Source organism: Pseudonaja textilis, chromosome 2 (genome assembly GCF_049901715.1).
Source record: "Pseudonaja textilis isolate UNSWEBS1 chromosome 2, rPseTex1.2, whole genome shotgun sequence".
Classification (NCBI taxonomy): domain Eukaryota; kingdom Metazoa; phylum Chordata; class Lepidosauria; order Squamata; family Elapidae; genus Pseudonaja; species Pseudonaja textilis.
In genome coordinates, this window is record NC_141991.1 from 4,708,627 (window position 1) to 4,723,165 (window position 14,539).

Consider the following 14,539-nt stretch of genomic DNA (forward strand, 5'->3'; position numbering starts at 1 on the left):
CAGGAAGTTTCTCTCCAGTTCTCCGTCGCTTCTCTCTCCGCGCAGAGTCTCCCACCCGTTGCTTCTCGTCTTCCGGGGCTTCGGAGGGGAGCTTGGCCCCCTCTCTCTCCTCTGGGGCAGCCCCCAAATCCTCTCCTGGGGCAGCCGGAAAAGGAGCCGGGCGAGCCGAGTATTTTCCTGCCGTTTTCGCCGCATCTGGAGATCCGGAGGGCGTTTCGTCCTCCGAGGAGGCGGTCAGGGCTGAAAAGCCGCGGTTCCCCTCAGAGAAAGGCCCTTCTTCTCTCCGCATCCCGGGTCTCCTCGGCCGCCTCAGGCAACCACCGCGGCCATCCGAGGCGAGAGCCGAAGTTTCTCCTGCCCTCCAAGCCCAGCCAGGCGCCGCTTTGCTTTGCGGCTCTTGTCCGGCAGCCTCGGGGTGGGGGCGGCGGGGGCACCGAGATGGAGCCCCCCTCTTCACCTCCAGCGGTTCCTGCGTTTCTTTTCTGGGTTCCTCGGTTCCTTTTGGGAGGCGGAGAAGGGGGCTTTTTTTGGGGGGGCTGCGTTTCCTTCCTCCGAGAGTCTCGGGAGTGAAAAGGGAATAAAAAGGAGCCTTTTGGTTCAGGGCTCTTCTGCTCCACGGCCGAAAGAGGCGGACATTCCCGGGAAAAAAGCTCCGGATCCGCCCTTCAATACGGACGAAATTCCTTCCAACGTGTTTTACTTTGTACGTATGTTGTTTTTCTGCAGAAAAAAAGTATATAGATTCTTAGTCAGCTTGAGATGGTGGCAAGATAGCAGATTAACAGAGTTGGGAGAGACCCTGGAGGTCATCTAGTCCAACCTACTGGAGTTCTCCAAGGAAAGGAGCGGGAAGCGGAGGAGAAACGGCCAACTTCACTTCGGGATCTCCGTTCGGGGCGGTTTGTGAGGAAAAGTGGGGTCCTCCTGACCCACAGTAGGAAGTGGGGGGGGGGGGGTTGGAGGGACGGGAGACCGGAAGGAGCCACTGCGTCCAGACGTTCCGAGCAAGGGAGACACGGGTTTCAGGGAGGGGAATCGCCTTTTTCTGCCCGGAAGCGAAGCGGCGCCTCTTCCTGGTTTAGCGGAGGGTTTCCCGGGGATTCCCTCCCGTTTGGGGGGTGTCTGTGGGTGATCCCCGACTTCCCCTCACTACCTCTCTCCCTCTACCCTTGTCATGCAGTGCAACAGCTCTTCCCACGGAAGAATCTACCCATGAAATGAACATTTTTGTGTGCGTGTGTGTTTGTATTTGTATGTCTCTTTGTCTCTCTCTCTGTGTTTCCTCGGACTTTTGAGCTGGGTGGGGCCAGAACGAGCTGAAGCACCAATTGGAAATCTCCCTGCTTGAGCGTCATCAGTCTCCGGGCAGAGTCCTTTGTGACTTCAACTGAAGGAGGTAGTTCGGCGCAGAGACGGAAAGTGAAAGTGGACGTGGGGAGGGGGAGTCCTTCCAGTCTTGGGGGGCTGCAGCTCAAGGGGGGATCATGGCAGGCTCTGCGGGGACCCTCCACTTTCTTTGCTTTCTTCACGATTCTCAGCTAGACTTTCCTCTATGTGCATGCAGGGGTGAATCAAATCTCAGGTTAGGTTCCCAAAATGCACCAGGTTGTCCTCCCAGGGAGTTCAACAAAGTAGAAGGGAGGGAAGGACAGAAGAACAACAGCATGGAATAGAATAACAGAGTTGGAAGGGACCTTTTTTTTTTTTTTATAAAAGTTTTTATTGTTTTTTAACATACAAACAAACAGACAAAACATAAAAACATCAGCTCCCCCATATTTATATACAAACAGTGAGTCGGTTGGTTCATCAGTTTTGTGCGTTCACTTCATAGTCACAATTACAATTACCTTATATAATAACTCTTATTGTCAATACAAACTTATAAATCATCATATCATTATTAAAAAAAAAAAAAAAGTTTGACTACACTTTTATTCGATCATGCCTTTGTGAGATAACTATATTTTAAATGATTTATTCTAAAACAAATCATATAGTCGTGCCAGTTCTATCCTAAAATAAAAAGAAAAAGGAAAAAGGAAACCATTATATAAGTATAATATCCAATACCAAGCATAAGAAAAGAAAAATAAATTCAATATTATTCCTTATTATCTAGCATTTCAAATATTCTATTTTTGTATTTCATCATTCAGCCATTGATAGAAAAGATCCCAAATTATATAAAATTGTTTATCTTCTTGCTCTCTGATTTCAAAAGTCAATCTACTCATCTCAGCACATTCCAATATTTTCTTTATAACTTCTTCCTGTAATGGAATTTTCTCATTTTTCCAATTCTTTGCAAATACAATCCTAGCCATGCAGTCAATACATTTACAATCAAATATTTCAACTCTTTACTATAAGCATCTGGTAAGATTCCCAATAAAAAAACTCCGGTTTCAAGTCTATGTGCTTCTTTGTCATTTTTCCAGCCACATGTGGATTTTAGTCCAATATTTTCTAGCATCCTCACAAGTCCACCACATATGGTAGTATGAACCAGGTTTCTGATGACATTTCCAGCATTTTTCGGATTTGTTCTTGAACATTCTTGCTATCCTTGTCGGAGGAAAATGCCACCTGTAAAACATCTTATACAAATTTTCTTTATAGGCTGTAGACATTGTCATTTTATAATTTTGCAACCATAAATTCTGCCATTTCACTAAGTCAATCCCATATCCAAAATTCCTCCCCCAAGCAATCATAGTTTCCTTAACTTGTTCTTCCTCCAGCTTAATTTCCAATAAGTAACCATATAATTTTTTAATCACCTTTTCATCAGTACCCATCAAAATCTTGTCTAAATCAGTTGGTTTATCATAAAATCCCTCTGTTTTGGAATCCTCATGATACTTTACATGTATTTGCAAATATGAAAACCAATTCATCTGTATACCTTGTTCCTCTAATTTTTGTATCGATTTAAGTTCACCCTTTTCATCTAGTAATTCCCCATAGCTAACTGTTTGTTCCTTTTTATAAATTATAGGGTAAGAAAACGCTTCTATCGTCGATAACCAAACTGGAATTTTCAAATAACATTGTTTTTTTGTCTTCTCCCAATTTAACCACAGAGACTCCCGTATATAATGTCTTCTAAAATACCCCTGTGTTTTAGTTCCCTTATACCATAAAAATGCATGCCAACCCAACAACAAATCATGACCTTCTAATGTCAACAATCTAGTTTTCCTTAATGTTATCCATTCTTTAACCCACATCAAGTTTGCAGCTTGGTAGTACAACTCCCAATTAGGCAGGCCAAACCCTCCTCTAAATCTAGCATCCTGTAAAAGCTTTAACTTTATCCTTGTTTTCTTGCCTTGCCATATATACTTCAAAACAATTTTATTTAAATCCTCAAAATATTCTTTTCCGAGCCTAATTGGTATTGTTTGAAACAAAAATAAAATTCTGGGTAGAATGTTCATCTTAATTGTTGAAATCCTTCCTATTAATGACAATTGTAGGTTTTCCCATTTTTTCAAGTCTTGAGCTATCTATTGTTTAAGTTTAATATAATTGTTCTCCTTTAATGTACTACATCTCGACGTCAAGTATATCCCCAAATACTTAACCTTATTTGTAACTTGAATTTTTAACAATTCTGCCAGTTCTTCTCTTTGTCTCAGCAACATATTCTTTGACAAAATCTTTGTTTTATCTTTGTTTATTTTCAGACCGGCCACCTCCCCATATGCCTCTATCTTTTCCAACAGCTTCAAGGCTGTTTCTATAGGATCTTCCAGGATAAAAACTAAGTCATCTGCAAAAGCTTGTAATTTAAATTCTTCCTTTTTAATTTTCATTCCTTTTATAGTTTTATCTTCTCTGATATTTCTATTCAACACTTCCAAAGTCAATACAAATAACAAGGGAGAAAGAGGGCAACCTTGTCTTGTGCCTTTTCTTATATTAATAGGATCTGTGAGTTCTCCCTCCATCATTACCTTAGCTGTTTGTTCATTGTAAATTGCTTCTATTGCTTGAATAAATCTTCTAGCAAAGCCCATCTGTTCCATTAAAAGTAACATAAATCTCCAATTTACGTTATCAAATGCCTTTTGAGCATCTAAAAATATCAAAGCCATTTGCTTTTCAGGATGGGCCTCATAATATTCCAAGGTGTCCAGAATTACTCTCATATTGTCTCTAATCTGTCGTTTTGGCAAAAATCCATTTTGATCTGAATGGATAAAGTTATTCAGATATTTTTAAGTCTTTCTGCTAAAATTGAAGCGAAAATTTTATAATCTGAATTTAATAAGAAATCGGTCTATAATTCTTGATTTGAAGTAAATCCGCCTCCTCTTTTGGAATAAGTGTAATATAAGCCTCTGACCATGTTTTAGGTATTATCTTTTTTAGCATAACTTCATTCATAACTTCTAGCAGTGGAATACACAATGATTCTTGAAGAGTTTTATAAAATTCTACAGGAAACCCATCTGGACCTGGTGCCTTTCCATTATTTTGTTTCTTAAGTGCTTGGCTTAACTCCATCATTGTTATATTGCTTCCTAACATTTCTTCAATCTCCTTAGGTATCTTAGGTAAATTTGCATTCTGCAAGTATTGTTTAACTTTCTCCTCATCAATATCTTCTTTCTTATACAGATGCTTGTAGAAGTCATAAATAATTTCTTTTTTCTCTTTGCTGCCATGACAAGTTTTACCTTGGTCATCTATTAACTGCAATATTTTCCTTGACTCTTTCTCCTTTCTCAGCTTGTATGCTAACCATCTACCTGGCTTATTTGCATCTTCAAAATAATTCTGTTTAGCACTCCTAATTTTCTGTGCCAGTTCTTCTTTGTCTATTAAGTCCATTTTATGTTTAATTATATCCAATTTCAATTTAACATCTTTTTTCTGTGGCATTTTCTGCAGTTCTTTTTTGAGTCCTTTATATTCAGGAAGGGACCTTTGAGGTCTTCTACTCCAACCCCCTAGTGAGGCAGGAAACCCTATTCCATTTCAGACCATCTCTTTGACAGATTAACAGAGCTAGAAGGGACATTGGATGTCATCTAGCTCAACCCCACCCTCCCAAACCAGGAGATTTTGCACCCTTTCTGAGAGAGGGCAGTCCAGGCTCCTCTTGAAAGCTCCCACAACATCCGAAGGCAACTCCTCTTCCGTGGGTTGATGGCTCTTCCGGCCAGGAAGGGTCAGTTTCCTTGCCTTCTTTCTCCTGCCTTCCGGGGCTTTGCAGAATAAGGTGACACACTGGGAGGAAGGGGTCTTATTTTCCCCCCATTGAGATCCACAACAGGATCCTTGAACCCAAAACCGAGCTGCTACCGTTGTTTGCAGTGGGTCAGAAAACCCCACAGCGCTGAGGGCACAACAGGCCCTCCGGCAGCCCCTTTGCCAGGAAGGGAGCCAAAGGCAGAAGATTTGGGGGGGAGGGGCTGGGAGTGCAGTGACCCTGTGTGTGTGTGTGTGAAGGCACTCAACGACCCCCCCAATCAACTGGCTAAGAGACCTCCAAGTCCTTGCTGGCTATGGGGCTGCGCCTCCCCTTCTCCCATCCACTGCAGCCCTAATCTACACCGGATTGGGGGGGGAGGGCAAAAGGAAGTCCATACTCCCCTCCAGGGCTGGCCTGAACCCCCTCTTGACCTGCAGCGCCCCCAAGACTGAAAAGACACCCCCTCCCATTTTCTCAGCTTCTCTCTCTGCCTCGAACTCCTTCCTCCATCCGGTGAAGTCAAGGGAGACTCTGCCCGGAGAAAGATGACGCTGCAACAAGGGAGGATTCTCATTGGTCTTTCCGCTTTCATGAACCCTTCCAATCCCGAAGTTAGAGGAAAACACCCCCCCCCCAATTCAGACACCCCGATTCCGCCTCTGCGTCTTCCTTCCCTCCTTTTGGGGGTGCTTGTGGGGTGGCATCCATGGACCCCGCCCCTGGTGCTGCTGGTGGCGCTAGCCCGGATCCCGGGAGGGCGAGATTTCCCCTTTCCCACCCTCAGATTCATTTCCCCCCTCCCCTAATGAGATCAACAACAGCCCATCTGGAACCAAAAACCCAGCTGCTATTAGTGGGTCAGCAAACCCCACAGCGCTGGGGTGAAACTATTCCCCCCGTTGCCCTTTGCCAGGAAGGGAGCCAAAGATTCCAGGAGGGAGGAGACCGCCCCCATGTAATTAGGGGAGGGGCCTTTCCACCCAGAAATAGTGTGGGACTGAGAAAAGGGGGCGGTCAGGGGAAGCGCCCCCCTTGGTGGGCCGGAGGGCGGAGGGGCCTGAGCCAGCTCTGGCAGGACACTCTTGGGCCCCTCCAGCCACCTTGGAAACCCCCATCACTGCCCATTCCTCGGAGAACTCTGACAGGGGTTGGACTAGATCCGGGGTCGCCAACCTTTTGGACCTCAGGGACCAGCAAACTCATAATTTTAAATCCCAGGGACCACTAATTGGTTCTGTGGGTGTGGCTTGGTAATACGACTGGCTGGGCATGGCTTGTATGTAAATATTATAAATATTTATATAAATATTTTTTTTTATAAAAAAGCAACTTTTACCCAAAATCAGGCAAAGCAGGCAGGCAGATTGAGTTGCTCACAGAATCACAGATTCATTCAGAGACCTATCTAATTGCCATTGGCTAGCTCAGTCTGTCACATTAAATTTGCTTGCAAGTAAACTCACAAAATTAACTCACAACACACCATGCATGTAAATATTGAATTTTTTTATAAGAAAGAGCAACTTTTATCCAAAATCAGGCAAAGCAGGAAGATTGGGTTGCTCACAGAATCATTCAGTGATCTATCAATCTGCCATCAGCTAGCTCAGTCTCTCAACTTTGCTTGCCGTGAGTCTGCACTGAATTTGTTTGCAAGCAAACTTTCAGTCCTAAGGGAGGTTCGGCTGTACTTAAAAGCTGAGCCGAAGATCTAAAGACTAGCAGAAAGCAAGAAATCCAACCATTTCCTGCTTCCTAGCTAATCTAAATTCTCTGGCCACAGCACAACAGATGACGGTCAGAAAAAGGAAAAATAGAAATTAAGCAGGCAAGTTTGCAAGGTAAGGAGTAGGCAGGGAGAGTTCCCATGGGCCATGTGGATGGCACAGCCTTGTGTTTCTGCACAGCCTGGAGTAATTGCTTGGGGGCGTTCTCTGGGGCTGAGATTTCTCTGCGCCCCACCAAAAGTTGTGAAAGAGGGACTTAAATTCCTCCCAAAATCTCCTCCTTCAGGTTAAATGGCCCCATTAGCCCTTTGTGAGAAATGAGTCTTCCTTGCTCAGAACCGTCTGGACGAAATGGCTCCTTCTGGTCTCCCCTCCAACCCCCCTTTCTTTCTGTGGGTCAGGACCCCACTTTTCCTCGCAAAGCAGCCCCTGATGAAAATCCTGGAGTAAATTTTGGGCCGTTTCTCCTGTGCTTCCCGCTCCTTTCCTCAGACTCTGACAAGTGTTGGACTAGATGAATTCCAGGATCCCTCCCAACTCTGTTAATCTGCTATCTTGCCACCATCTCAAGCGGTCTAAGAATCTATATACTTTTTCCAGATTGCTGGGACAATAAGCTAACTTTGTAAACTGCTCAGTGGTAAAGCATTGTGGAATGATATATAAATCTAAGTGGAATTGTTATTGCTATATAGTTTCTCCCGAGCATGGATCCTTTTATGAGAAATAAGATGACCATTCTGACCAAACTCTTTCCACATTCCATGCATTTTATTTGAGTATATGTTTTATTCATAGCCATTTTGAATATAGTACATTGTCAGGGCATATGATTTATGAAAAAGCAAAAGAAAAAACAAAGAAATATCAACATATATACATATAAATACATATAAACATATAAACCCTAGTAACAAAAATGATAGTATAACAAAATAATTTTCACTCATGTCTTGTATTAGCTTATTTATACCTGCTAATTATATCAACATGTTTCTAATTGTCAGCCCTCTTTGTATTTAATTCCTACAGAACAATAATATTCCTTCACCTAATTTTTAATGGGAAATAACATTTCATCTATCAGCAAAGGTCTTTCCAAATTCCATATATTTATATGGCTTCTTTCGTGTGGATCATCTTATGGGAGATAAGTGTATATCTGCGAGCAAAGGACTTTCCACATTCCATGCATTTAAATAGCTTCTCTCCTGTGTGGAGCTTTTTGTGTCTTCTAAGTCCATTGCTAAAAGTAAACGTCTTTCCACACTCCATGCATTTATAAGGTTTCTCTCCTGAGTGGATCTTTTTGTGGTTGCTAAGGCCACTGCCACGAGTAAACGTCTTTCCACACTCCATGCATTTATATGGTTTTTCTCCTGTGTGGAATCTTTTGTGGTTTCTAAGGCCACTGCTATGAGTAAACGTCTTTCCACACTCCATGCATTTATATGGTTTCTCTCCTGTGTGGATTCTTTTGTGTATTCTTAGGTCACTGTTATTAGCAAAGGTCTTTCCACACTCCATGCATTTATACGGCTTCTCTCCTGTGTGGAGCTTTTTGTGTCTTCTAAGTCCATTGCTATAAGTAAACGTCTTTCCACACTCCATGCATTTATAAGGTTTCTCTCCTGAGTGGATCTTTTTGTGGCTGCTAAGGCCACTGCCACGAGTAAACGTCTTTCCACACTCCATGCATTTATAAGGTTTCTCTCCTGAGTGGATCTTTTTGTGGCTGCTAAGGCCACTGCCACGAGTAAACGTCTTTCCACACTCCATGCATTTATATGGTTTCTCTCCTGTGTGGATTCTTTTGTGTATTCTTAGGTCACTGTTATTAGCAAAGGTCTTTCCACACTCCATGCATTTATACGGCTTCTCTCCTGTGTGGATCTTTTTGTGGTATCTAAGTCCCCTGTGATCAGTAAACGTCTTTCCACACTCCATGCATTTATATGGTTTCTCTCCTGTGTGGATTCTTTTGTGTATTCTTAGGTCACTGTTATTAGCAAAAGTCTTTCCACACTCCATGCATTTATACGGCTTCTCTCCTGTGTGGAACATTTTGTGGCTTCTAAGGCCACTGCTCTGAGTAAATGTCTTTCCACACTCCGTGCATTGGTATGATTTCTCTCCTGAGTGGATCTTTTTGTGTTTTCTAAGTCCACTGCGATCAGTAAACATTTTTCCACACTCTATGCATTTATATGGTTTGTCTCCTGAGTGGATGTTTTTGTGGCTTCTAAATCCACTGCAATCAGTAAACGTCTTTCCACATTCCATGCATTTATATGGCTTCTCTCCTGTGTGGATCATCTTATGGGAAGTAAGATTACCTTTTTGAGCAAAGATTTTTCCACACTCCATGCATTTATATGGCTTCTCCCCTGCGTGGATGAACTTATGGGAAGTAAGATGATCTTTACGAGCAAAGGTTTTTCCACACTCCATGCATTTATATGGCTTCTCCCCTGTGTGGATGAACTTATGGAAAATAAGATGATGTTTTTGAGCAAAGGTCTTTCCACACTCCATGCATTGATATGGCTTCTCCCCTGTGTGGATCATCTTATGAGAAATAAGATTATTTCTTCGAGTAAAGCTCTTTCCACAGTCCATGCATTTAAATGGTTTCTCTCCTGAATGGATCTTTTTGTGGACAGCAAGTCTACTACTCAGAGCAAAGGACTTTCCACACTCTATGCATTTAAATGGTTTCTCTCCTGTGTGAAGCATTTTGTGGCTTCTAAGGCTACTGCTCCAAGCAAAGGCCGTTCCACACTCTATGCATTTATATGGTTTCTCCCCTGTGTGGATCCTTTTATGGATAGTAAGTTGCCTGCTTCTCCTAAAACATTTTCCACATTCCAAACATTTATAAGGCTTCTCTTTTGGGTCAATCAATTTTTGAGATGTAGGGAAGTTATTCCCAAGAGAAAGAATGAATGTCCCATTGTAATTTTGTCCGTTTTGTCTTCTTATAGCATCTTCTCTTTTGTTTGGGGTATAATAGTGTTCATTTAGTTGTATTTTGCCTTTGAATAGATTCACACTTTTTCCAGGATATTTTTTCCTTATTTTCTCTTGTTGGGCAAGAAAGTCTTGCATCAGAGCATCAGTGGAAGATGAGATTTCCTGATTCCAATTCTTTGACTGGTTTTTCTCATGGCTTTCGAATTCCATTTGAATTCCAAACTTCTCCGTTCCATCTTTAGCATTGATCACTTGGAACAGTTCACAGGAATCTTGATTTTCCAGCCCATTATTACCTTCAAAGCAAAAGGGAAATGAAAATGACAATGAGGTTAAAGAAAAAGATCAAAGTGTAGAAAATCAAGTGAATTTTCTTATGAATTTCTCCAAAATTCCATTAGGTAGTATGTTTGCAGGCCTATACTGATGTGATATAGACATGTTGATTTCTATATTCATGTCATGAAAGCTTTTAAAATATCTAGAAAACATCTCTTTCTATATGAAAATCTCACTCAGAGTCAGTTTTGAGTTAAAGAATAGAATAGCTTGATTTCCCCTTCTTTGTGGCAGCCCCTGAGATAATGGAAAACTGCGATCATGTCTCCCCAGTCCTTCTTTTCATTAAACTAGACATACCTTATTCCAGCAACCATTCTTTATAGGTTTTAGTCTCTAGTCCCCTAATCATCTTTGATGCTCTTCTCTGTACTCTTGCTAGCATCTCAACATCTTTTTTACAATCGTGGCAACCAAAACTGGATGCAGTATTCCAAGTGTGGCCTTACTAAGGTATTATCAAGAGGTATTAATGCTCCACGTGATCTTGATTCTATCCCTCTGTTTATGCAACGAAGAAATGTGTTGACTTTTGGGGTAGCTGCTATACATGGTTGGCTCCCATTTAAATGGTTGTCCATTAGGACTCCAAGATCTCTCTTACAGTTACTACTATTGAGCAAGGTACCACATATACTGTACCCGTGCATTATTTTTTTGCCTAAATGTAGAACCTTATTTTTTCACCATTGAATTTCATAATAATCAGGGGAAACATCCAGGGAGGAATTGGGAGAAAACTTACAATTTATTTTAGGCCTGTGTTCTTTTAAGAACTGAGGACTGCACGAGATCCAGGGCAAAAGTCTTTGAAAACAAAGAGGCCTTTCCTCTCCTTTGCCCTGGATCTGCTGCAGGCCTTGTTTAGAAGCGAGCAGAGGCCTAAAGCACTGTAGTGCGAGATCATGTGAGATCAATAGTGGTAGATTTCCCACTGCTGATCATGTGTATCTCTCACTACTCTTTTTCTGCAAATGCACTGAAGTACGCAAGGGAACCAATGGCTTGCCACATCGTCGCAAAGTACCATATTTTTCAGACTATAAGATGCACCTAGCTTTAGAGAAGCAAAACAAGAAAAGTTTTTGGCCTCCGCATGTCTCATTTTTTCCCTCCCCGGCATCCAGAAGCACTCTCCATGCCAAAAACGGGCCCATATTTGGCCTCCCAAACCCTCTGTGCGTCCCGTTCTCAGCCTCCCTGACGCCAGGGAGGACAAAAATTGAACCCGCGTAGGCCTCTGGAGACCAAAAGCGGGCCCTGCAGAGGGCTTCTGGATGTCAAGGAGGGCAATAACGGGATGCGCTGAGGGTTTGGGAGGACAAAAACAGGTCCGCTTTTTGCTCTGTAAGACACACAGACATTTCCACTCACTGTTTTGGAGGGGAAAAGTGCATTTTATAGTCTGAAAAATAAGGTAAATCCCTGCAAGATGGGGTGGGGGAATAGGTAGGGCGAATATTGTAGCACCACTACTGTCATTCATAAGTGTGAATGATGACCGTGGAGCTGCAACATTCATAAATTTTGCGACTGGGTCTCAATACTTGGAGGAGAAATGGTTGTAAGTTGGAACGTTCGCTAAGTGAACTGTGGTAACTTGAGGATTACTTGTACCCTACGATGCTCTGAGTCACACTTCATGAGGCCTTTGTTCTTGAATTGGATTGGGAGAGTGATCTTCCATGGCCTGAGCATGAGAGGTTCTGTTCTCACATAATTTAGGGAAGCTCCAGAAGACAAATGACAACACACTCCCCTCACACGACCTCCAGAGGACACATAAAAGCACACCTTGTTCTTTTCAGCCTCCACAGATAAGTTCAAATAGAAATGGAAAAATACAGAAAAGAAATGGCACAGAAAGTATCTAAACAAAGAGACATTGAATCTTTCCTTCTTTGGAGCACCACAAGGCCAGATCCTTTCCTTCTCCCTCCCAGGAGACAATATCTGATCAGTGGTATTTTAATAAAAAACTAACTATAATCTCTCTTCTTGATTGGGGACTAGAAAACTCTTACCCAGAGAGACCACGTTCCTATGGTTTTCAAACATGACTTCCAAATGCAGTACTTTCTGGTCAGGATCCAGCTGAGACCATTCCTCCTCAGAGAAATACACAGCCACCTCCTCAAAGGACACAAGACCCTCCTGGACATGGAAAAAAGAACAGAACAGGAGGATTAGCAAGATCTTTTAATGTTCATCATTCATTTAGACAAGAGGATAGAAGGAAAACTCATCAAATTTGCAGACTAGATCAAATTGACAGGAATACCAACACTCCAGAAGATAAGCTTGAGATATAGAGGGATCAACAGATTGGGCCCCATTTAACAAAACAAAATCAACAGTAAGAAATGTAAGGTTCTACATTTAGGAAAAAAAAAACAAATGCAATGGCATAGAATAGGCGATACTTGGTTAGTAGTCCTAGTAGACAACCATTTAAACCTGAGTCAGCACTATGCTACAGTTGCCCCCCCCCCCAAAAAAAAACAACCCAAAAGAATCATAGGCTGCAGTAAGAAGGATGGAATCAAGATGACATGAAGTGTTAGTACTACTTTATAAGGCCTTGGTAAGACCCCACTTGGAATATTGCACCCAGTTTTGGTTGCCAGATGCAAGAAAAGATCTTGAGACTCTAGAAGGAGTGCAGAGAAGAGCAACAAAAAGTATCAGTGGACTGGAGGCTAAAAAATATAAAGATTGGTTGCTGGAATTGGGGATGTCTTGTTTCATGAAAAGAAGGACTAGGGGAGACAGGATAGTGTCGGGCTTCATTGATCGTGCCCGACACATTGCCAGCCACCTAATTGAAAGTAGGAGATAAGTCTCCGAATCTGCGCCTCCTATTCAACTAGCTGTTCCCCTCCCTGAAACAACACGGGACTGTTGGCTGTTCCAGTCACAGAGCGTTAACGAGATGGATCCATTGCAAGTTCCTGCCGAACTGTCTTTAACTGCAGAGCGTAAGGATTGTATTACGTTCCAGTGATGGGGGGAGCTCATCTTATTGTGGTTTCCTTTTCTTTGGCTTATGAGTTAGCACTTGGGGGTTAGGTGTGTTCTGGGCATCGGATATAGATGCGATTAGGATTGCGGGGCGGCGGTGCATGGGGTTAATTGGTTAGGCGGATGCTAGTTTGGGAATGGGAAGGGGATGGGGCATAAAAGGCACTGGGAGGCATTCACTCTCAGCGCTGGCTTTGCTCGGGATTGCTGTTGTTTGCCCACTGGAAAGAAACAATCTACAATAAACCACTTTTCAACAAACCTGTGAGTAAATGTATTTGTTGACTGAGTTTCCAGATTTCCGAAATAGGGCTAACAGATAGCAGAGTTCCAAGAAGCAATGGATGGAAACTATTCAAAGAGAGAACCAACCCACAAGTAAAGAGACATTTCCTGACAGTGAAAACAATTAATCAGTGGAATGACTTGCCTCCAAAAATTGTGGGTGCTCCAACATGGGAGGTGTTTATGAAGAAACTGGACAGCGATTTCTCTGAAATGTGATAGGGTTTCCTGTCTTAGCAGGGGGTTGGACTAGAAGACCTCCAAGATCCCTAATGTTATTATGTTACATTTTCCCAAATCAGAGATATGCACTAAGTTAAATGGATGTGGGTCACACAAGGTGAGAAAATGGGCAAATCTGAAAACTGATTTCAGTGAAGAAATATCTGGGGAAGTTGTTAGTGTTTGGGGACAAACCCCCAAGCAGAGTGCACAGCAGCAGTCAAGCCAGGCAGCCAAATGAGAGAGAGGCTGGGCCCAAGAGTATACACACACTGGAGACAAAAACACTGTTTGTAGTTTTAAATAGTTGTTTAATCCATTGTGAGTTTAAGCATTGTCAATCAGTCCATATGTCATTATCCAATATATCCATCCAGTAACCTAGTCCATTAACTAGTCAGTACAATGTCTTTATCTGCTTGTTAATCTTCTCCTCCCGATACCTTTCTCTCGTAGACAACGCTGAGTATGCACAGGATATCAGCTCACCAAGTAAACAGTCCTTTTGTTCAGCACAGTAGCCAACAAGCAGTAACAAGCAGACGTCTCAAACAGGAGTAAACAGCAGGCAGCAGATAGCAGAGAGACCAGCGACCAGGAAGACCAGTAAGTGTTACGTTTATCTCACTGCCTTTTATTGCTGCTTGCAACCGCACCCTTAATTATCTAATTACATTGCAGTTTGGTGCTTAAAGCTACAAACACTTAAACCTAGGTTTATACATTTATTCACCCAAACCTAGTTGGTGTATCAATATACCCAACA

General features: G+C 42.5%; 1 protein-coding gene across 1 annotated transcript in view; it reads right to left on the bottom strand.

Annotated features, from left to right (window-relative positions):
* LOC113454268 (uncharacterized) overlaps positions 1 to 12,432 on the bottom strand; it is a 13,409-nt gene extending 977 nt beyond the window's left edge. Inside the window, exons 1-3 of the mRNA XM_087927640.1 lie at positions 12,270 to 12,432; positions 8,050 to 10,202; positions 56 to 559 (exon numbers count right to left, since the gene is read on the bottom strand). Of these exons, the coding sequence (XP_087783766.1) occupies positions 56 to 559; positions 8,050 to 10,202; positions 12,270 to 12,303 (2,691 nt within the window). The 5' untranslated portion in view covers positions 12,304 to 12,432. The remainder of the gene's footprint in view (positions 1 to 55; positions 560 to 8,049; positions 10,203 to 12,269) is intronic.
* Positions 12,433 to 14,539: the final 2,107 nt, after the last annotated feature.